This window comes from Ranitomeya imitator, chromosome 4, assembly GCF_032444005.1.
Source record: "Ranitomeya imitator isolate aRanImi1 chromosome 4, aRanImi1.pri, whole genome shotgun sequence".
Lineage (NCBI taxonomy): Eukaryota > Metazoa > Chordata > Amphibia > Anura > Dendrobatidae > Ranitomeya > Ranitomeya imitator.
In genome coordinates, this window is record NC_091285.1 from 680,716,221 (window position 1) to 680,737,748 (window position 21,528).

Below are 21,528 nucleotides of genomic sequence, written 5' to 3' on the forward strand. Positions count from 1 at the left end.
CGGTGAGGGAATCTTGTGCAGCTAAAAAATGAGTATGTGAGGGGAGGGTGAAAAAAGCCTGCCCCGGCCGGTGACAGACACCCCCTACCTCACAGATGTAGTCTCACTAACTTCGGCGCTATGCAGCGCTTCCACGCGCTTGTTGCCGGCGAGGTGCAAGAAGTCTGCAGAACCTCGCGTGACGTCACTCACACGTGATGCTCACGTGAGCGGCTACGGAATGCGAACTGTCCAAAAGAGCTCCTAATCCTGTCCTACGCGTTTCGGAGTCTGCGGACTCCTTCCTCAGGGATGGATTGGTGTCTATCAATGGAGCTTTTTATAGTTTATGGCGAGTGGAAGCGCTGAATTTGATTGGTCCCAAGAGATAGATAAATGAACTAATGTACACCTATAAGGGGTGGAGGAGTTGAATACTAATTATTGAAAGCAAAAAGTTCTATTTCGCTATTAAGACCATTCGGGATTAATGTATTCAATTCAAAGATCCATTTGCTTTCTTCACGTGACATCTGGTGGATAAAGTTGCCTTTCCGCCAGTTCTTTTTCACAACTTTAATTCCAATAATTGTCGTGTCTTTTATAGAACCCTGGTGGTATTCTTCAAAGTGTTTGGATAATGGATGACCCAAAAACTTTTTATTAATATTACGTAAATGTTCCGCTATACGTGTACTCATGGGACGTATGGTACGCCCTATATATAATTTTCCACATGGGCATTTAATGCCATAGATCACTCCTCGAGTAGAACAAGTAATAAAGTCCTTGATCTCTACCTCATTATCTTTATAAATAAGACTCCGTTGTTTTTCCGTCTTCAATTTTCTGCACGGAAGGCACTTTTTGCATGGAAAAAAGCCATACATATTTTGTGACCTAAATAATGTTTTAGAAATGATAGGTTTACGCACTGATGGGGCTACTATATTACCCAAATTACTGGCCCTCCTATAGACAAATCGTGGGTACTCTGTTAGTGTGTTGCCAATTATTTTATCCTCTTTTAATAGATTCCAATATTTATTAACAATTTTTCTCAAAAGATGACTATTAGAATTGTATGTCGTAATGATAGGTATCACTTCATTTCCTGTAATGTTACTTTTTTCCTTCTTTTTTTGTTCAAGTAATTTTAGTCTAGGCTTTCTTTCTACTTGTTCTTTAACCCTTATGAGCGTTTCTTTGTCATAACCTTTCCTGCAGAACTTGTCAATCAGGGTGTTCGTCTTTATATATAGTGGATGGAAACTTCTGGTTTCACCTATATATTTTGATCCATCAAGTATAACGTGGTTTGACATCCTTTTTAATGTTATATGACACACCGAAAAATCATGGAAACATTTTACTGGGCTACATTTCTCAGCCATACACTATTCTGTAGTGTGGAGTACATTTCTGTGATCTCTAAAACTGAGAACATAGTAACATAGTAACATAGTTAGTAAGGCCGAAAAAAGACATTTGTCCATCCAGTTCAGCCTATATTCCATCATAATAAATCCCCAGATCTACGTCCTTCTGCAGAACCTAATTGTATGATACAATATTGTTCTGCTCCAGGAAGACATCCAGGCCTCTCTTGAACCCCTCGACTGAGTTCGCCATCCCCACCTCCTCAGGCAAATAATTCCAGATTCTCACTGCCCTAACAGTAAAGAATCCTCTTCTATGTTGGTGGAAAAACCTTCTCTCCTCCAGACGCAAAGAATGCCCCCTTGTGCCCGTCACCTTCCTTGGTATAAACAGTATAAAGAAGAAGCTTTTAAAAATGTTGTGGATCTCCATTTCTCTGCCATACAGTCTTACGTGGTCTGTGAACATTTCTGTGATCTGTAAAACTGAGAAAAAGCATTGAAACAATTTTCTGGATTGAATTTGATTGTCATCCATACAGTTTTGCCTTCTTTCTATTACATTACGGTGGAGTAAACTCACAAAAACCTTGGGCAGCACGGTGGCTCAGTGGTTAGCACTGCAGCCTTGCAGCGCTGGAGTCCTGGGTTCTAATCCCACCCTGGACAACATCTGCAAAGAGTTTGTATGTTCTCTCCGTGTTTGCGTGGGTTTCCTCCGGGCACTCCGGTTTCCTCCCACATTCCAAAGACATACTGATAGGGAATTTAGATTGTGAGCCCCATCGGGGACAGTGATGATGATGTGTGCAAAACTGTAAAGCGCTGCGGAATATGTTAGCGCTATATAAAAATAAAGATTTATTTATTTATTTATTACAAAAACCGCTTTGATTGCAGGTGACCTATGGGCATTGATGTCTGATACTTTTGCAGTTCTCCAAGGCTTTGAGGACTTCACAAAGATGGAGAGCGGTGACGACTCCATAGTCAGCACAACAATCCCGCTTCTGTGCCTGCTTAAACAGTCACTGCTCTCAATTAAACATGAAGCTTTGCATGTGGACCAGGTGTAGATGGAGAAAGACATGACAGAGAGATTGTAGCCAGCTCATCCTCATCTCATCTGTTCAACCATGAGGAGGTTGACGCTGAGGAAGAGGAACAGGAGCTGGTGGCTAGCGCCATAGAGTAGTAGCCACACAATCTTCGTCCCGTCTCTGCTACGTAGATGAGCTGAGGATGGGAATGAGCAGGAGATGGAGAGTAGTCATCATGGTGGAGACAAGGAAGTGTTGGCTGTAGGTACCTTGGCACATATGGCCGACTTGATATACCGCTGCCTTTCCTGTGACCTTCGCATTGCATTCATCTGGGCAAAAAGTACTGGTTGTTCACCTTGCCAGACCCACACTACAAGGAGAACTTTGCATCTCTTCTTCCTGAGGTGGAAAGGTCTTCTAAAATGGTGCTATACCAGAAGGCCATTGTAGAAAATATGTTGAGAAAGTTCCCATCAGACAACGCTAGCGGTAGGAGGCAAGCTTCCTTGCCCAACCAAGGAAGAGAGGCTAGGGAGACACAAGCAGAGGAAGGGGCACACCATTGAAGGCATGGGATAATTTCATGTCTCCAGCCCACAGCCTGATGATCGGGTATTTTTGACAAGGAGAGAAACATTTTAAAGATGGTCAAGCAATACCTGGCGACCAAACCAGCATACTCCCTAATTCGTCTGTGGCTTTCATATTGGATCTCAAAGCTGAACATTTGACGTGAGCTGTCCCTCTTTGCCTTGGAGGTGTTGTGCTGCCCTGCTGCTAGCGTCTTGTCTGAGCTGGTTTTTAGTGCTGTTGGAGAGGGTGATAACAGGTGCTTTCGCCTGTAGAGAGAATAAAGACGGGCTCACTCATAAAGATGAACAAAGCTTGAATTAGTCAGCACTTTTCCACACCACCAGGTGACAGAAGCACATAGTGTTTTTAACATTCACTATTTTAATGAGGCCCACCAGTTGTTGCCTTTCAGGGGTCTATGGATGGACCCTCCTCATAATTTCTGTCCGATTTCACTTTCTGCAAAGCCTTTATGACTGTATAAGTACATCAACTACACTTTCAAAATATTTTGATTGCTTTTTTTTATGGATTCAGTTAGTCATCCATACAGTTTAACACGGTTGTTCTTGCAATATGGTGGTATGTAAAATTGAGAAGAAGTGTAGAAAAATATTTCAGGATTAGATTAATCATCCATGGAGTATTATGTGTCTTCTATCACATTTTTGTGGTATATAACAGTAAAATAAAGTGTTTGAACATTTTGCTTGTTTGTTCACATTTCTTACCCATACACGATTCCGTTTTCTGGAGTTTTGTGATATATAACACAAAAAATGTTAAAAAAAAGTTTAAAAATGTTGCTGGGTACATCTCTCAGCCATACAGTATTATGTGTTCTTGGGTACATTTCAGTGGTATATAACCCTCAAGAAACTTGTTCAAAATTTATAGGTATTATATTGCTCATCCATAGGATATTACATCTTCTTGGGTAGATTTCGTTGCTATATAAGCCTGGAAATACTTGTTCAAAATTTAGGCTGTGTGGGCACAGATTGCAGATTTGGTGCGGTGTTGTCTCATTTTTTTCAGTGCGGATTTGTCATAAATCCTGATGCCAGTAAAGTGAATGAGAAACCTGACGTGTCTTGCACACATTAAGTATTTTCAACTTGCAGAGTTGGTGCAGAAAATAATCTGCTGCATGTCAATTCCTGGTGTGTTTTTGCCCTGCCATTCTCACCATTCACTTAACTCAAATCAAACAAAAACGTGTTTTTTGCAGCTGCGTTTTTTCTCCCAAGAGATGCAGAAATGTTACTCCACTTGTGCACATCTCCTTATCGGTGTTATATTGCTCCCCCATAGAATATTCCGTAAGTCTGAAGGACATTTCCTTGGTATGTCACTTTGCATGAATTCCTGAAAAGCACCAGAAGGGTTAATAAACTACCTGAAAGCAATTTTGGATATGCTGAAGGGTGCTGTTCTTAAAATGGTATCACTTTTGGAGGATTCCAGTATATAGGACCCCCAAAGTCACTTTTCAAAACTAAATTGGCCCCTAAAAAGAAATAAGTTTTCTATATTTCATTGAAAAAAAAAAAAATTGCTTCTACATTGTTAAACCCTTTAAAATGTTAACACAATAAAACAACATTTTACAAACGATGCCGATGTAAAGCAGAGATGAGGGAAATGCCATTTATTAATGTTTTTCTGTGGTAGGACTATCTGGATTAAAGGGATAATCAGTAGTGATGAGCGAATATACTCGTTACTCGAGATTTCTCGAGCCCGCTCGGGGTCCTCCGAGTATTTTTTAGTGCTCGGAGATTTAGTTTTCATCGCCGCATCTGAATGATTTACATCTGTTAGCCAGCATAAGTACATGTGGGGGTTGCTAGGGAATCCCCACATGTACTTAGGCTGGCTAACAGATGTAAATCATTCAGCTGAGGTGAGGAAAACTAAATCTCCAAGCACTAAAAAATACTCTGGGGACCCCCGAGCATGCTCGAGAAATCTCGAGTAACGAGTATATTCGCTCATCACTAATCAGTCAAAGTTTGAAAATAGTTTTTTGTTTTTTTTTGGTCAAATTTCTGATATTTTTATTAACACAAAACAAATCAACCTAAATTTATCATGAACATAAAGTATAATGTGTCACGAAAAAATTATACTTGTTACTCGAAACGAACATGTGGGTATTAGAAATTGCTCAGTTCGAGCACCAAGCACCTGAGTATTTTCATGCTCCCTCATCTCTAGATATCACACATCCAAGCACAAATGCTCTGGCGCACAGGACCTTTATCCTAGATATCAGCAAATGCCAGCACCCTCGTCATGGCCAGTATGGTGACACGTACAGTCAGGTTCAAGTCGCCATCTTGGTACTACGACGTTTCTCATTCTCCGAACCCTTATGATGTTCCCTGTTTTAAATGATGTTTCTTATGTTTTTTTCCCAGTATTATACAGAGTATGGAGATATCATAAAAGAAACCCTGCACAGAATCCGAAGAATAAGCAAGGAAGAAAGCACCAGAACCATACTGCTGTCTCTGACCCAGGTAAGGCCGGTGAGGAGGACCAGCAGCTTTCCTCTACCCGCTGCAATAGATGGCACCAGCAGCGATCAGAGCTAGCCCTGATCGCTGCTGAGTTAGCCCTGATCGCTGCTGAGTTAGCCCTGATCGCTGCTGAGCTAGCCCTGATCGCTGCTGAGCTAGCCCTGATCGCTGCTGAGCTAGCCCTGATCGCTGCTGAGTTAGCCCTGATCGCTGCTCATCTAACCCTGATTGCTGCTGAGTTAGCCCTGATCGCTGCTGAGTTAGCCCTGAACGCTACTAAGTTAGCCATGATCGCTGCTGTTCTAGCCCTGATCGCTGCTGTTCTAGCCCTGATCGCTGCTGAGCTAGCCCTGATCGCTGCTGAGCTAGCCCTGATCGCTGCTGAGCTAGCCCTGATCGCTGCTGAGCTAGCCCTGATCGCTGCTGAGTTAGCCCTGATCGCTGCTGAGCTAGCCCTGATCGCTGCTGAGCTAGCCCTGATCGCTGCTGAGCTAGCCCTGATCGCTACTGTTTAATTAAATGGCATTGTCAATCACTGACAGCGGCGATTGCCCGGTGTACATGCTCAACACCGCCCCGCACTGCAAACGCGTGGTATCGATGGGGTACTTTAGTAGTTGGGGGCTTGATGAAGGCCCCCGTCACTCTCCGAAGATCAGTGATTGGCTGAGCTTCCAAGGAAACCGCAATTTATATCGTATACCGCAATACTGTGCCATTTCAGCACATCTTATAAACGCTCAAATATGAAGTCTGGATTCAGAAATAAAATTAAAATGTTTTTTTTTTTTTAAATATTAAAATGAAATAAAAAATATATATAAAAGTTTACATTTCCCCTTTTCCCAGTTTTAAAAATAAAAAGATAACAGATTTAGTGTTGCCGCATCCATAGAATTACAGCCAATCAAAATATAAAACGATTTAAAACATACAGCGAAAATTAAATGAATGAAGACGCCAAATTTGAAGTTTTTCTATCACTGCAGTTCCCCCAAAAATGCAATAAAAAACCAATAGATATATGAATGATAGAAACAGTAATTGGGAGCTGGTCTTCCTCCGTCTTTGAAACTCTGTACAGGCATAACACAGAGGTGGCTTTTAGTGCACCTGGCAACGACAGGAGCAATGCATACTGGGAAGTGAGAAGAGAGCGTTCCAGTACCTAAAGAGCTGGCAGAATGCTGATGAAGGGGAACCGCTCGTTTAAATACAACCTGAGAATTGTGATAGTTCCAGGACACATTAGACCGGTATGTTCACCAAAAGCCGGTGTGTGATGAGGACATCCGAGCCATGTTTGTGTACAGAGGGAATGAGGGCGCTGTAGATTTCCTGAATATTTATCCATCTCACTTATACTTACCTGATCTCTACAGACACTGCTTGTCCTTCTTTTACGTATTGAGAGGAGTACGACCTCCGCAAGCCATCTGCTCAACCAAAGTCAGAGCCGATGAGCCGAGAATGATCAGTGCTGGCAGAGCGAGCGCGCTGTTCATGACGGACATTGCACCCTACCATCACCATCCTCCAATCCACCGCAGTCAGATCAGCACATTATTCTGCTACTAACCGTGCCATGAAATCAGAGGCTACAATACCCAGACGGTCTGTTGTGCTGGAGCATCGTCAGGTATTAAAAGTGCCTACAAGCCCAGTTTTCCACAGACAGATGCATCATGGGGCTCACTGACTTGTTACGAAGAGATAGGACTGTGCACTGTAGCTATTTACCCCCCAGACATGGATTACGTCGTGGGACAGAACGACGGACAGGTGAGGGATATTGTTTGTTTTCGTTTTATTACGGGAGACGAGGGCTTCAGTGGAATTTAAGTCTTAGGTGAGTATACCTGTGCTTGTTATTTTTAACTAAAAATGGAAAAGTGTTTTGTTTTATTTCAAATAAAGGACTTTCTGTCTGTGTTTTTATTTACCATATATCTATAAGATTAGTAATGGATAGATGTCTGATAGACGCCTCTCAATTACTGAGCCGTGGGCTTGATGTCACCAGACAATACAAAGGTGACATCAACCCCACAAATATGATGAACCCCACTTGCCATCGCTACAGGGCAAATGGGAAGAGCCGGGCAAAGGGCCAGAATTGGTGCATCTAAGAGATGCTCCTTTTCTGGGCAGCTGCGGGCTGCTATTTTTAGGCTGGGGGTGGTCAATATCCATGGCTCCTTACCAGGCTGAGAATACCATCCCCCAGCTGGCAGCATTAGCACGGCTGGTTGTCAAAAATGGGGGGGACCCCACACTTTATTTTTTTTTTTTTAAATGATTTATTTAAATGATTTCAAAAAGCTGCTTAGGGACTATTGATAACCAGCATTGCTAAAGTTGACAGCTGAGTTGCAGTCCCCAGGTGTCAGTTTTGCCTGGCTGGTTATCAAAAATACAGAGAAACCCATTCCTTTTTTTTTTTTTTTTATTTATAGGTGCTTCTCACAAAATTAGAATATCATCAAAAAGTTAATTTATTTCAGTTCTTCAATACAAAAAGTGAAACTCCTATATTATACAGAGTCATTACACAGAGCGATCTATTTCACGTGTTTATTTCTGTTAATGTTGATGATTATGGCTTTTACAGCCAATGAAAACACAAAGGTCATTATCTCGGTAAATTAGAATACTTTATAACACCAGCTTTAAAAATTATTTTAAAATCTGAAATGTTGGCCTGCTGAAATGTATGTTCAGTAAATGCACTTGCATCAATGCGGAGTGGCATGGAGGCAATCAGCCTGTGGCACTGCTGAGGGGTTATGGAAGCTCTTTCTCTCAGAAGAGGCAATTTGCATATTATATTTCCCAGAGGAGCATTGCACGGCGAATAAGCCTCCTTACCTTGACAAGCCAGAGATGGTATGTCACTCTCCATAAAGAGAAACGATACCCCTTAGACCACAGTCCAGAGCCTCTCAACTAGCCAAATCAGTTCTCATGCTTCGCACTGACGAGGGCCAACAGCCCGAAACACCGTGTCTGCGAATTGAGATATTGATTTGGCTTTTATCGTAAAGGTACCGTCACATTAAGTGACGCTGCAGCGATATAGACAATGATCCGATCGCTGCAGCGTCGCTGTTTAGGTCGCTAGGAGACGTCAAACACGGCAACACCAGAACGATGCAGGAGCGATCCAGTGACGTAACGGCGACTCACTTATCGTTCTCGCTGGTTGTTAGCTCCATGTAAAAACATTGCAGGCATCGTTGCTTTTGCTGTCAAACATGACGAATCACGCCGACCTGACGACCAAATAAAGATCTGGACTTCTAGCGACGACCAGCGATAGCACAGCGGGATCCTAATCGCTGCTGCATGTCAAACACAACGAGATCGCTATCCAAGACGCTGCAACGTCACGGATCGTTGTCGTTCTCGTTGGAAAGTTGCTCAGTGTGAAGGAACATTAAGACATATTGCATGACTCGTTAAAGAGTTGATTGTAGGATCGCTACTTCCAACAGGTGGCGCTATAGAGTTTAAGTCCTCTTTCAGAAGAGGCAATTTGCAGGTTGCTTTGATCACCCTCACAATAGCAGCCTTCAGCTCGTCTGCATTGTTGGGTCTGGTGTCTCATCTTCCTCCCGACAATATCCTATAGATTCTCTATGGGGTTAAGGTCAGGCAAGTTTGCTGCCAATGAAGCACAGTGATACTGTTTGTAAACCAGGTATTGGTACTTTTGGCAGTGTGGACAGGGGCCAAGTCCTGCTGCAGAATGACATTTCCATCTCCAAAAAGCTTGTCGGCAGAGAGAAGCATGAAGTGCTCTGGTAGATGGCTGCGCTGACTTTGATCTTGATAAAGCACAGTGGACCTACACCAGCAGATGACATGGCTCCCCAAACCATCACTGATTGTGGAGACTTCACACTAGACCTGCAGCAGCTTGGATTGTGGCCTCTCCACTCTTTCTCCAGACTCTGGGACCTTGATTTCCAAATGAAATGCAAAATTTACTTTCATCTGAACACAACACCTTGGACCACTGACAACAGTCCAGTTCTTTTCCTCCTTGGCCCAGGTAAGACGCTTCTGGCGTTGTCTATTGGTCATGAGTGGCCGACACAAGGAATGTGACACTTGTAGCCCATGTCCTGGAGACGTCTGTGTGTGGTGGCTCTTGAAGCAATGACTCCAGCAGCAGTCCACTCCTTGTGAATCTCCCACAAATTTTTGAATGGTCTTTTCTTAAGAATCTTTTCAAGGCTGCGGTTATCCCGGTTGCGTGTGCACCTTTTTCTACCACTCCACTTTCCATTAATACGCTTGGATACAGCAATCTGTGAACAGCCGGCTTTATCAATGACCTTTTGTGGTTTCCCCTCCTTGTGGAGTGTGTCAGTGACGCCTTCTGGACATCTGTCAGGTCAGCAGTCTTCCCCTGATTGTGGAGCTACTGAAACAGACCAAGGGACCTTTATAAATGCTTAGGAAGCCATTACAGGTGTTTATTGTTAATTTTTCAAATTTACTGAGATAATGACTTTTGGGTTTTCATTGGCTGTAAGCCATAATCATCAATCCGAACAGAAATAAACACGTGGAACAGATAACTCTGTGAGTAATGACCGTATACGAATTTCACTTTTTGTATGGAAGAACTGAAATAAATGAACTTTTGATATTCTAGTTTTTTGAGAATACTCCCATCCGCCGCCTGCACTCACTGTTATTAGCGGCAGCAGGTGTAGGCTGATGGGATTAATAGTCCCTTTAGCTGCTGTCGCTGTTATCAGTTGACTATAACTCCCATCATTCTCTCCAGCTTGTGCTGATCGCCGGCAGAACAGGGGAGAATGGTGAGAGCCGTGTTCAGCACCCGGTGCCAGGGAACAGCACTAACTGTATCGCTGCTTCCACGGCGCCCATGCATGTGATACTGATGCGGCAAAATATCCCACACATTACACACACTGACATCTCCGGTACCGGAAAATATCAAGATGTTTGAAACAGGTGTAAAGTGCCCCTGTCAGCAGGATTGTGCTCAGTAACTACAGTGTCAGGTCATCGCCGTTATACTGATTACACTGATACCTGGTGATGAAATCAGTCTTGTGGTTCTTGTGTAATGTTTATTTGTAGCTTTCAGTTAATGATATGCTCGTGCTTCGGGGCGGCCTTTGGGCGGGGCTGTATTTTGTACTCTGCTTACATATTCATCTGAATGTCTTATGACAGGTCATTGTGGAGCACCACAGGTCACCCGCAGCCCAGCATACATGTCATCCACAGGTCGCCACAGCCCTGCCCACAGGTCACCCAAGCCCCGCCCACAGGTCATCCACAGCCCCTCCCACAGGGTGCTCCAGAGCACGAGCATATCATTAGCTGAAAACTAATTTAAAAAGTCAAGTCCACCCAGCATTAGGCCGGCGTCACACTAGCGAGTTTTACGGACGTATGAGCGCATAAAATACGTCCGTAAAACACGCCTAACAAACGTCCCAATTCTCTATGCCCCTGCTCCTATCTGCCGTATTTTACTGATCAGTATTATACGGCTTTCTACGGCCGTAGAAAATCGCAGCATGCTGCGTTTGTCACCGTACTGCGCAAGAAATACGCCAATGAAAGTCTATGGAAGCCAGAAAAATACGGATTACACACGGACCAGCAGTGTGACTTGCGAGAAATACGCAGCGGTGTTCGAGAGAAAAGCGGTGTACAGTTCAGTGCGGTGTACAGTAAAATCACACTGACAGCTTACAATAGAATAGGTAGAATAAATGTGTACACATAGAATAGGTGTGTGTGTGTATATGTATGTGTATGTATATATGTGTATGAAATAATAATATAAAATATATATACAGTGGGGCAAAAAAGTATTTAGTCAGTCAGCAATAGTGCAAGTTCCACCACTTAAAAAGATGAGAGGCGTCTGTAATTTACATCATAGGTAGACCTCAACTATGGGAGACAAACTGAGAAAAAAAAATCCAGAAAATCACATTGTCTGTTTTTTTTAATCATTTTTTTTGCATATTACGGTGGAAAATAAGTATTTGGTCAGAAACAAACAATCAAGATTTCTGGCTCTCACAGACCTGTAACTTCTTCTTTAAGAGTCTCCTCTTTCCTCCACTCTTTACCTGTAGTAATGGCACCTGTTTAAACTTGTTATCAGTATAAAAAGACACCTGTGCACACCCTCAAACAGTCTGACTCCAAACTCCACTATGGTGAAGACCAAAGAGCTGTCAAAGGACACCAGAAACAAAATTGTAGCCCTGCACCAGGCTGGGAAGACTGAATCTGCAATAGCCAACCAGCTTGGAGTGAAGAAATCAACAGTGGGAGCAATAATTAGAAAATGGAAGACATACAAGACCACTGATAATCTCCCTCGATCTGGGGCTCCACGCAAAATCCCACCCCGTGGGGTCAGAATGATCACAAGAACGGTGAGCAAAAATCCCAGAACCACGCGGGGGGACCTAGTGAATGAACTGCAGAGAGCTGGGACCAATGTAACAAGGCCTACCATAAGTAACACACTACGCCACCATGGACTCAGATCCTGCAGTGCCAGACGTGTCCCACTGCTTAAGCCAGTACATGTCGGGGCCCGTCTGAAGTTTGCTAGAGAGCATTTGGATGATCCAGAGGAGTTTTGGGAGAATGTCCTATGGTCTGATGAAACCAAACTGGAACTGTTTGGTAGAAACACAACTTGTCGTGTTTGGAGGAAAAAGAATACTGAGTTGCATCCATCAAACATCATACCTACTGTAAAGTATGGTGGTGGAAACATCATGCTTTGGGGCTGTTTCTCTGCAGAGGGGCCAGGATGACTGATCCAGGTACATGAAAGAATGAATGGGGCCATGTATCGTGATATTTTGAGTGTAAACCTCCTTCCATCAGCAAGGGCATTGAAGATGAAACGTGGCTGGGTCTTTCAACATGACAATGATCCAAAGCACACCGCCAGGGCAACGAAGGAGTGGCTTCGTAAGAAGCATTTCAAGGTCCTGGAGTGGCCTAGCCAGTCTCCAGATCTCAACCCTATAGAAAACCTTTGGAGGGAGTTGAAAGTCCGTGTTGCCAAGCGAAAAGCCAAAAACATCACTGCTCTAGAGGAGATCTGCATGGAGGAATGGGCCAACATACCAACAACAGTGTGTGGCAACCTTGTGAAGACTTACAGAAAACGTTTGACCTCTGTCATTGCCAACAAAGGATATATTACAAAGTATTGAGATGAAATTTTGTTTCTGACCAAATACTTATTTTCCACCATAATATGCTAATAAAATGTTAAAAAAACAGACAATGTGATTTTCTGGATTTTTTTTTCTCAGTTTGTCTCCCATAGTTGAGGTCTACCTATGATGTAAATTACAGACGCCTCTCATCTTTTTAAGTGGTGGAACTTGCACTATTGCTGACTGACTAAATACTTTTTTGCCCCACTGTATACATACAAAAATCCAGAAAATCACATTGTCTGTTTTTTTAACATTTTATTAGCATATTATGGTGGAAAATAAGTATTTGGTCAGAAACAAAATTTCATCTCAATACTTTGTAATATATCCTTTGTTGGCAATGACAGAGGTCAAACGTTTTCTGTAAGTCTTCACAAGGTTGCCACACACTGTTGTTGGTATGTTGGCCCATTCCTCCATGCAGATCTCCTCTAGAGCAGTGATGTTTTTGGCTTTTCGCTTGGCAACATGGACTTTCAACTCCCTCCAAAGGTTTTCTATAGGGTTGAGATCTGGAGACTGGCTAGGCCACTCCAGGACCTTGAAATGCTTCTTACGAAGCCACTCCTTCGTTGCCCTGGCGGTGTGCTTTGGATCATTGTCATGTTGAAAGACCCAGCCACGTTTCATCTTCAATGCCCTTGCTGATGGAAGGAGGTTTACACTCAAAATCTCACGATACATGGCCCCATTCATTCTTTCATGTACCCGGATCAGTCGTCCTGGCCCCTTTGCAGAGAAACAGCCCCAAAGCATGATGTTTCCACCACCATGCTTTACAGTAGGTATGGTGTTTGATGGATGCAACTCAGTATTCTTTTTCCTCCAAACACGACAAGTTGTGTTTCTACCAAACAGTTCCAGTTTGGTTTCATCAGACCATAGGACATTCTCCCAAAACTCCTCTGGATCATCCAAATGCTCTCTAGCAAACTTCAGACGGGCCCGGACATGTACTGGCTTAAGCATTGGGACACGTCTGGCACTGCAGGATCTGAGTCCATGGTGGCGTAGTGTGTTACTTATGGTAGGCCTTGTTACATTGGTCCCAGCTCTCTGCAGTTCATTCACTAGGTCCCCCAGCGTAGTTCTGGGATTTTTGCTCACCGTTCTTGTGATCATTCTGACCCCACGGGGTGGGATTTTGCGTGGAGCCCCAGATCAAGGGAGATTATCAGTGGTCTTGTATGTCTTCCATTTTCTAATTATTGCTCCCACTGTTGATTTCTTCACTCCAAGCTGGTTGGCTATTGCAGATTCAGTCTTCCCAGCCTGGTGCAGGGCTACAATTTTGTTTCTGGTGTCCTTTGACAGCTCTTTGGTCTTCACCATAGTGGAGTTTGGAGTCAGACTGTTTGAGGGTGTGCACAGGTGTCTTTTTATACTGATAACAAGTTTAAACAGGTGCCATTACTACAGGTAATGAGTGGAGGAAAGAGGAGACGCTTAAAGAAGAAGTTACAGGTCTGTGAGAGACAGAAATCTTGATTGTTTGTTTCTGACCAAATACTTATTTTCCACCATAATATGCAAATAAATAGTTAAAAAAACAGACAATGTGATTTTCTGGACTTTTATTTCTCAGTTTGTCTCCCATAGTTGAGGTCTACCTATGATGTAAATTACAGACGCCTCTCATCTTTTTAAGTGGTGGAACTTGCACTATTGCTGACTGACTAAATACTTTTTTGCCCCACTGTATATATATTTTATATTATTATTTCATACAGCGCTAGATGGCTTTAAAGCCGGTAATTCAACTGCCGGCTTTTGCTATCTTCTTCCTAAACCCGACATGATGTGACATGGTTTACATACAGTAAACCATGTCATATCACCATTTTTTTTGCATATTCCACACTACTAATGTTAGTAGTGTGTATATGCAAAATTTGGCCGTTCTAGCTATTAAATTAAAGGGTTAAATGGTGGAAAAAATTAACGTGGGCTCCCGCGCAATTTTCTCCGCCAGAGTAGTAAAGCCAGTGACTGAGGGCAGATATTAATAGCCTGGAGAGGGTCCACGGTTATTGGCCACCCCAGAAAAGGCACATCTGGAAGATGCACCTATTCTGGCACTTAACCACTCTCTTCCCATTCCCGTGTAGCGGTGGGATATGGGGTAATGAAGGGTTAATGCCACCTTGCTATTGTAAGGTGACATTAAGCCAGATTAATAATGGAGAGGTGTCAATTATGACACCTATCCATTATTAATCCAATACTAGTAAAGGGTTAAAAAAAACACAAACACATTATTAAAAATTATTTTAATGAAATAAAAACAAAGGTTGTTATAATTCTACGCTCAATCCATCTGAAGACCCTCGCTCTGTAACAAAGAAAAAAAAATAAACCAACAATATACATACCTTCCGAAGATCTGTAAGGTCCCACGATGTAAATCCATCTGAAGGGGTTAAAATATTTTGCAGCCAGGAGCTCTGTTAATGCAGCGGTGCTCCTGGCTGCAAAACCCCAGGGAATGAAGGTAAAGTAGGTCAATGACCTATATTTACCTTCATTTGCGGTGAGGCGCCCTCTGCTGGTTGTTCCTGGAGCATGGGAACTTTCCCAGAAAGCTCCCAGGCTCGAGTTCATGAGGACAACCACGCCCCCTTGTCTCTTACAATATTTAAACTGACGTTTCATCAGAACTTGCAGCAGAATGTTTTTGTCTGCCTCTAGCTCCTCCCCTCCTCCCCTCTATCTGCCTCTAGCTTCTCCCCGTCTGTGTGTTTCTAGCTCCTCCTATGTCTCCCCCCTGTCTGCCTCTAGCTTCTCCTGTCTGTATCTGCCTCTAGCTCCTCCTGTCTGTATCTGCCTCTAGCTTCTCCTGTCTGTATCTGCCTCTAGCTTCTCCTGTCTGTATCTGCCTCTAGCTCCTCCTGTCTGTATCTGCCTCTAGCTTCTCCTGTCTGTATCTGCCTCTAGCTTCTCCTGTCTGTATCTGCCTCTAGCTCCTCAATCTGTTTCTAGCTCCTGCCCCTCTGTCTACCTCTAGCTCTTCCCTTCTGTCTGCATCTGGCTCTAGCTCCTCCCCGTCTGCTAGCTCCTCCCGTGTCTGATTATAGCACCTCCCTCCTGTCTGTATCTGCCTCTAGCTCCTTAATCACTGTTTCTAGTTCCTGCCCCTCTGTCTGTCTACCTCTAGCTCCTGCCTTCTGTCTGCATCTGCCTCTAGCCTATGCTTGTGTCTGCCTCCAGCTCCCCCCTGTGCCTGCCCCTAGCTCCTCTATGCCTATGTCTGCCTCTAGCTCCTCCCCTATGTTTGTGCCTGCCCCTAGCTCCTCCCTCCATGTCTGCCTCTAGCTCCTCCCACTTTGATTGTGCCTGCCCTTAGCTCCTACCCCTAAGTTTGTGCCTGCCCCTAGCTTCTCCCCCTATGTGTCTGCCTCTAGATCCTCCATGTTTGTGCCTGCCCTTAGCTCCTCCCCCTGTCTGCCCTAGCTCCTCCCCATATGTTTGCCTCTAGCTCCTCCCCCTATGTGTCTGCCCTAGCTCCTCCCCATATGTTTGCCTCTAGCTCCTCCCTCTATGATTGTACCTGCCCTTAGCTCCTCCCCCTATGCTTCTGCCTTCCCCTAGCTCCTCCCCTATGACTGAATGCAGTTTACCTGTGACTTCGCAGTGAATGATCAGTCCAGGAGGAGACAGAGGCAGATTTCTGATTTATAATTATAAAATAGTTTATTTTTTGTGTATTATTCATTTATTAAATAAAAATGAGAACCACAAATACACGATAAGATTTGGCCATCGGTGCTAAAATAAAAAAAAAAGTGATTGAGAAAATATTCAGGAATTTGCTTTGATCATTAATAAAATGTTGGGCTGAAATGCAGTAATAAGTGTAGAGGCTTGTGCAGTGCTACTGTCCTTATCCACCTTCCTCAGTGGATGAGAGCGCTGTAGTGTCAGTGTGAACAATGCTCTGTGAGCTGTACAGACTGACCAGTGAAGCTCACAGAGGATTGTCTGCACTGCAGCCTGCCCCACCAAACCAGGACACAAACATACAGTGCTGCGGGCGGCGGAGCCACGCGATATGTGCTGAATGATGGCGCCGTCCTCTCCGCAGGTGTACACCGCCTTCAGCCTGGAGGACGAATCTACTGACCGGCGGTTCTCGCCCGCCTTCATGGAAATCCGGGATCTGGCAAGGCGCTTCGCACTTCTCCTGGGGCCGGACCAAATTAGAAACCGCCAGGACATCGTCCTCCTGCACAAGTGAGTGTCCCGCTCCCCCGTTATTATCAGGGATCATACCCAGAGGGCACGAGACACAGCAGCGTAGCGGTACGTAGTCCAGGACACAGCAGCGTAGCGGTACGTAGTCCAGGACACGGCAGCGTAGCGGTACGTAGTCCAGGACACAGCAGTGTAGCGGTACGTAGTCCAGGACACAGCAGCCTAGCGGTATGTAGTCCAGGACACAGCAGCGTAGCGGTCCGTAGTCCAGGACACACCAGCGTAGCGGTACGTAGTCCAGGACACAGCAGCGTAACGGTACGTAGTCCAGGACACAGCAGCGTAACGGTACGTAGTCCAGGACACAGCAGCGTAGCGGTATGTAGTCCAGGACACAGCAGTGTAGCGGTACGTAGTCCAGGACACAGCAGTGTAGCGGTATGTAGTCCAGGACACAGCAGTGTAGCGGTACGTAGTCCAGGACACAGCAGTGTAGCGGTATGTAGTCCAGGACACAGCAGTGTAGCGGTACGTAGTCCAGGACACAGCAGTGTAGCGGTATGTAGTCCAGGACAGCAGTGTAGCGGTACGTAGTCTAGGACACAGCAGTGTAGCGGTACGTAGTCCAGGACACAGCAGTGTAGCGGTACGTAGTCTAGGACACAGCAGTGTAGCGGTACGTAGTCCAGGACACAGCAGTGTAGCGGTATGTAGTCCAGGACACAGCAGTGTAGCGGTACGTAGTCCAGGACACAGCAGTGTAGCGGTACGTAGTCCAGGACACAGCAGTGTAGCGGTACGTAGTCTAGGACACAGCAGTGTAGCGGTACGTAGTCCAGGACACAGCAGTGTAGCGGTACGTGGTCTAGGACACAGCAGTGTAGCGGTATGTAGTCCAGGACACAGCAGTGTAGCGGTACGTAGTCCAGGACATCAGCGTAGCGGTATGTAGTCCAGGACATAGCAGTGTAGCGGTCCGTAGTCCAGGACACACCAGCGTAGCGGTACGTAGTCCAGGACACAGCAGCATAGCGGTACGTAGTCTAGGACACAGCAGCGTAGCGGTACGTAGTCCAGGACACAGCAGCGTAGCGGTACGTAGTCCAGGACACAGCAGCGTAGCGGTACGTAGTCCAGGACACAGCAGCGTAGCGGTATGTAGTCCAGGACTGATACGGTTTTATGCACATCAGTAGAAGCCAATAGAAAAAGTGTAAAACCCCGATTCCCCTAGCTCATATCCCGAAGGCCCCTCACAGTCGCTGACCGGAAGCCATTGCTTCTCCCACCACTTATACGTGCGTTTTTCTTGCAGAGAAGGGATACAGTTTTGTCTGCAGGCTGCCCCTGGTGCTCGGTGGTCTCCACAGAATCTCCTCTTTCTGGACGTGTTAAGTGAATTCTCTCCTAAACTCCTCACACAGGACAAAGCTGTGCTGTGAGTACACCGCCATCAGCATTTCATCACAAGAGGTTTGCATGGAAATTACACGGTGCGGCGCCTCCGTTCAGCGCCCCACTATGCACTCCTCTGATAGGAGGTCTCCACTGTGCTCACCCCTCTGATAGGAGGACCCCTCTGATAGGAGGTCCCCATTGTGCGCACCCATCTGATAGGAGGTCCCCACTGTGCGCACCCCTTTGATAGGAGGTCTCCACTGTGCTCACCCCTCTGATCATAGGTCCCCTCTATGCGCACCCCTCTGATAGGAGGTCCCCACTGTGTGCACCCGTATGATCGGAGGTCTCCACTGTGCGCACCCCTCTGATAGGAGGTCCCCACTGTGTGCACCCCTCTGATCGGAGGTCTCCACTGTGCGCACCTGTATGATCGGAGGTCTCCACCATGCAGTATTACTTTACCATCTCCCCCAATCTTTTCCAGCTTACATTACTTGGAGGAGATGTGTCAGCAGTGCGTTCCCTCAGTGATGGCGCCTGGTGCACCTAGGGAAGGTGACGACATCTGGGCACTGCTGAGTGCGTATAAGAGGTCACTGGGTACAGATCCGGAGTCCAGACCTGCCACACCGAGCACACGCAGGGCAAAGGAGCGGAGACAGGCACACTCACCACTGAGCAAGAAAAGGAGATTTGAAAAGGGTGAGTGCAAGATTCACTTTTTGTCTGAGACCCCCTATGAGGTACAAGATGGAGATGCTTGGCCCCTTATGGCTTTTTTGCTTTTCAGTTCCTTGGCTGGAGAAAAACAAATGCAGCAACTTCCTCATTTGTTGAGTGCCCTCCCTCAGACATAGATGGTATTGATAATTGCATTTCATGTGCATGTGTATAGCTCTGACTTTGGGGCTGAGGCCACTCCCTACATTGCTAGCTCTGCTCACTGCTGAGGCCACTCCCTACATTGCTAGCTCTGCTCACTGCTGAGGCCACTCCCTACATGGCTAGCTCTGCTCACTGCTGAGGACATTCCCTACATTGCTAGCTCTGCTCACTGCTGAGGCCACTCCCTACATGGCTAGCTCTGCTCACTGCTGAGGCCACTCCCTACATTGCTAGCTCTGCTCACTGCTGAGGCCACTCCCTACATTGCTAGCTCTGCTCACTGCTGAGGCCATTCCCTACATTGCTAGCTCTGCTCACTGCTGAAGCCACTCCCTACATTGCTAGCTCCGCTCACTGCTGAGGCCACTCCCTACATTGCTAGCTCCGCTTACTGCTGAGGCCACTCCCTTTGTTGCTAGCTCTAATTGCTGCCGAGGCCACTCCCTACATTGCTGGGTCTGATTGTTGCTGAGGCCACTGCATAGGTTGCTGGCTCTGATCGCTGTTGAGGCCACTGCATTTGTTGCTAACTCCGATCACTGCAGAGGCCATTCCCTACGTTGCTAGCTTTAATTGCAGCTGAGGCCAATCTCTATGTTGTTGGCTCCGATCGCTGCTGAGGCCACTCCCTACGTTGCTGGCTCCAATTGCTGCTAAGGCCAATCCCTACATTGCTGGGTCTGATTGCTGCTGAGGCCACTGCATAGGTTGCTGGCTCTGATTGCTGTTGAGGCCACTGCATTTGTTGCTAACTCCGATCACTGCAGAGGGCATTCCCTACGATGCTGGCTCCGATCGCTACTGAGGCCACTCCCTACGTTGCTGGCTCCGATCGCTGCTGAGGCCACTCCCTACGTTGCTGGCTCCGATATCTGCTGAGGCCACTACATACATTGCTGGATCCGATCGCTGCTGAGTCCACTCCTTATGTTGCTGGCTCCAATATCTGCTGAGGCCACTACATACATTGCTGACTCCGATCATTAGTGAAGCCACTCATTACGTTGCTGGCTCCAATATCTGCTGAGGCCACTACATACATTGCTGACTCCGATCATTAGTGAAGCCACTCATTACGTTGCTGGCTCCAATATCTGCTGAGGCCACTACATACATTGCTGACTCCGATCATTAGTGAAGCCACTCATTACGTTGCCGACTCCGATCGCTGCTGAGGCCACTCCCTACGTTGCTGGCTCCAATTGCTGCTAAGGCCAATCCCTACATTGCTGGGTCTGATTGCTGCTGAGGCCACTGCATAGGTTGCTGGCTCTGATTGCTGTTGAGGCCTCTGCATTTGTTGCTAACTCCGATCGCTGCTGAGGCCACCCCTTACATGGCTCCAATCGCTGCTGAGGCCACTCCTTATGTTGCTGGCTCCAGTCTCTTCTGAGGCCACTCCTTATGTTGCTGGCTCCAGTCTCTTCTGAGGCCACTCCTTGCGTTGCCGACTCCGGTTGCTGCTGAGGCCAGTTTCACAAAAACAGCCAACATTCATGTTCCAAGTATGGATTGCAATGTACAGACGGGAACTCAACAATGACACAACATGGGAGGCTGTTGAAGAACGTCGCTCTGGACATTGCAGTCCATACTTGGACGGTGAATGTGAAAGGTGCGCCATACATATGGACGCGTGAGTACATTATACGTGTTCCTGTGTTTCCTGCAGGCAGGCTGTTCTTTTCCTGAGCTGCTTTCCCATCTTGGATTCATCCCTGAATTTTATTTCAGATGACTCCAGCAGCTCCCTGGCTGATGAAAACAGTCTGATGCCATTAATGTCCTCTACCATGCTGCGAAGTGGGGCGAAGGCTACAGAAAGCACCATGGATGACAGAGGAGGGTCTGATTCTGATTTTGATATCAGGTTAGAAACTCAAGTACAATAATCTGATAATTAAAATTCTAGAAATTGTAATTTAGCATAAAGACTAAAAAGAGTGTAAAATGCAATGTCTGCTGTCACGCATGTATGTTTTGTTATAGCCAGCCCTTCACTGTTCGCCGCCCCTTGACATTACCGCCGAGGACTCGAAGGGGAACTCCATCTGCCTTGCCCAGCACTCTTCATAGGTGAGATCATCTTCTTTTGGTTTCTTGACGTACCGCTGTATGTGGCGTGTGTTTTTTCCATTAGGACTTGCTCACATGCGGTGGTATTGTTCCGGATTTTTGCTTTCAAAAAGGGCTCTGCAGAAAAGCAGCAGCGGTTATCCTGTGCAAAATGCAGATTTAGCCGCAGATCGGGGGAAATGTCTGCTTCGTCTGAACGCTCCCATAGCCTTATGTGAGGCTAGAGTTC

At 45.7% G+C, this 21,528-nt stretch overlaps 1 protein-coding gene across 1 annotated transcript in view; it reads left to right on the forward strand.

Annotated features, from left to right (window-relative positions):
• The window catches only part of STAG3 (STAG3 cohesin complex component), a 125,935-nt gene extending 104,820 nt beyond the window's left edge, over positions 1-21,115 (forward strand). The window contains exons 25-30 of the mRNA XM_069762503.1: positions 5,398-5,499; positions 16,828-16,976; positions 18,253-18,375; positions 18,823-19,040; positions 20,730-20,838; positions 20,896-21,115. Coding sequence (XP_069618604.1) covers positions 5,398-5,499; positions 16,828-16,976; positions 18,253-18,375; positions 18,823-19,040; positions 20,730-20,838; positions 20,896-21,115 — 921 coding nt within the window. The remainder of the gene's footprint in view (positions 1-5,397; positions 5,500-16,827; positions 16,977-18,252; positions 18,376-18,822; positions 19,041-20,729; positions 20,839-20,895) is intronic.
• The last annotated feature ends 413 nt before the right edge of the window (positions 21,116-21,528 follow it).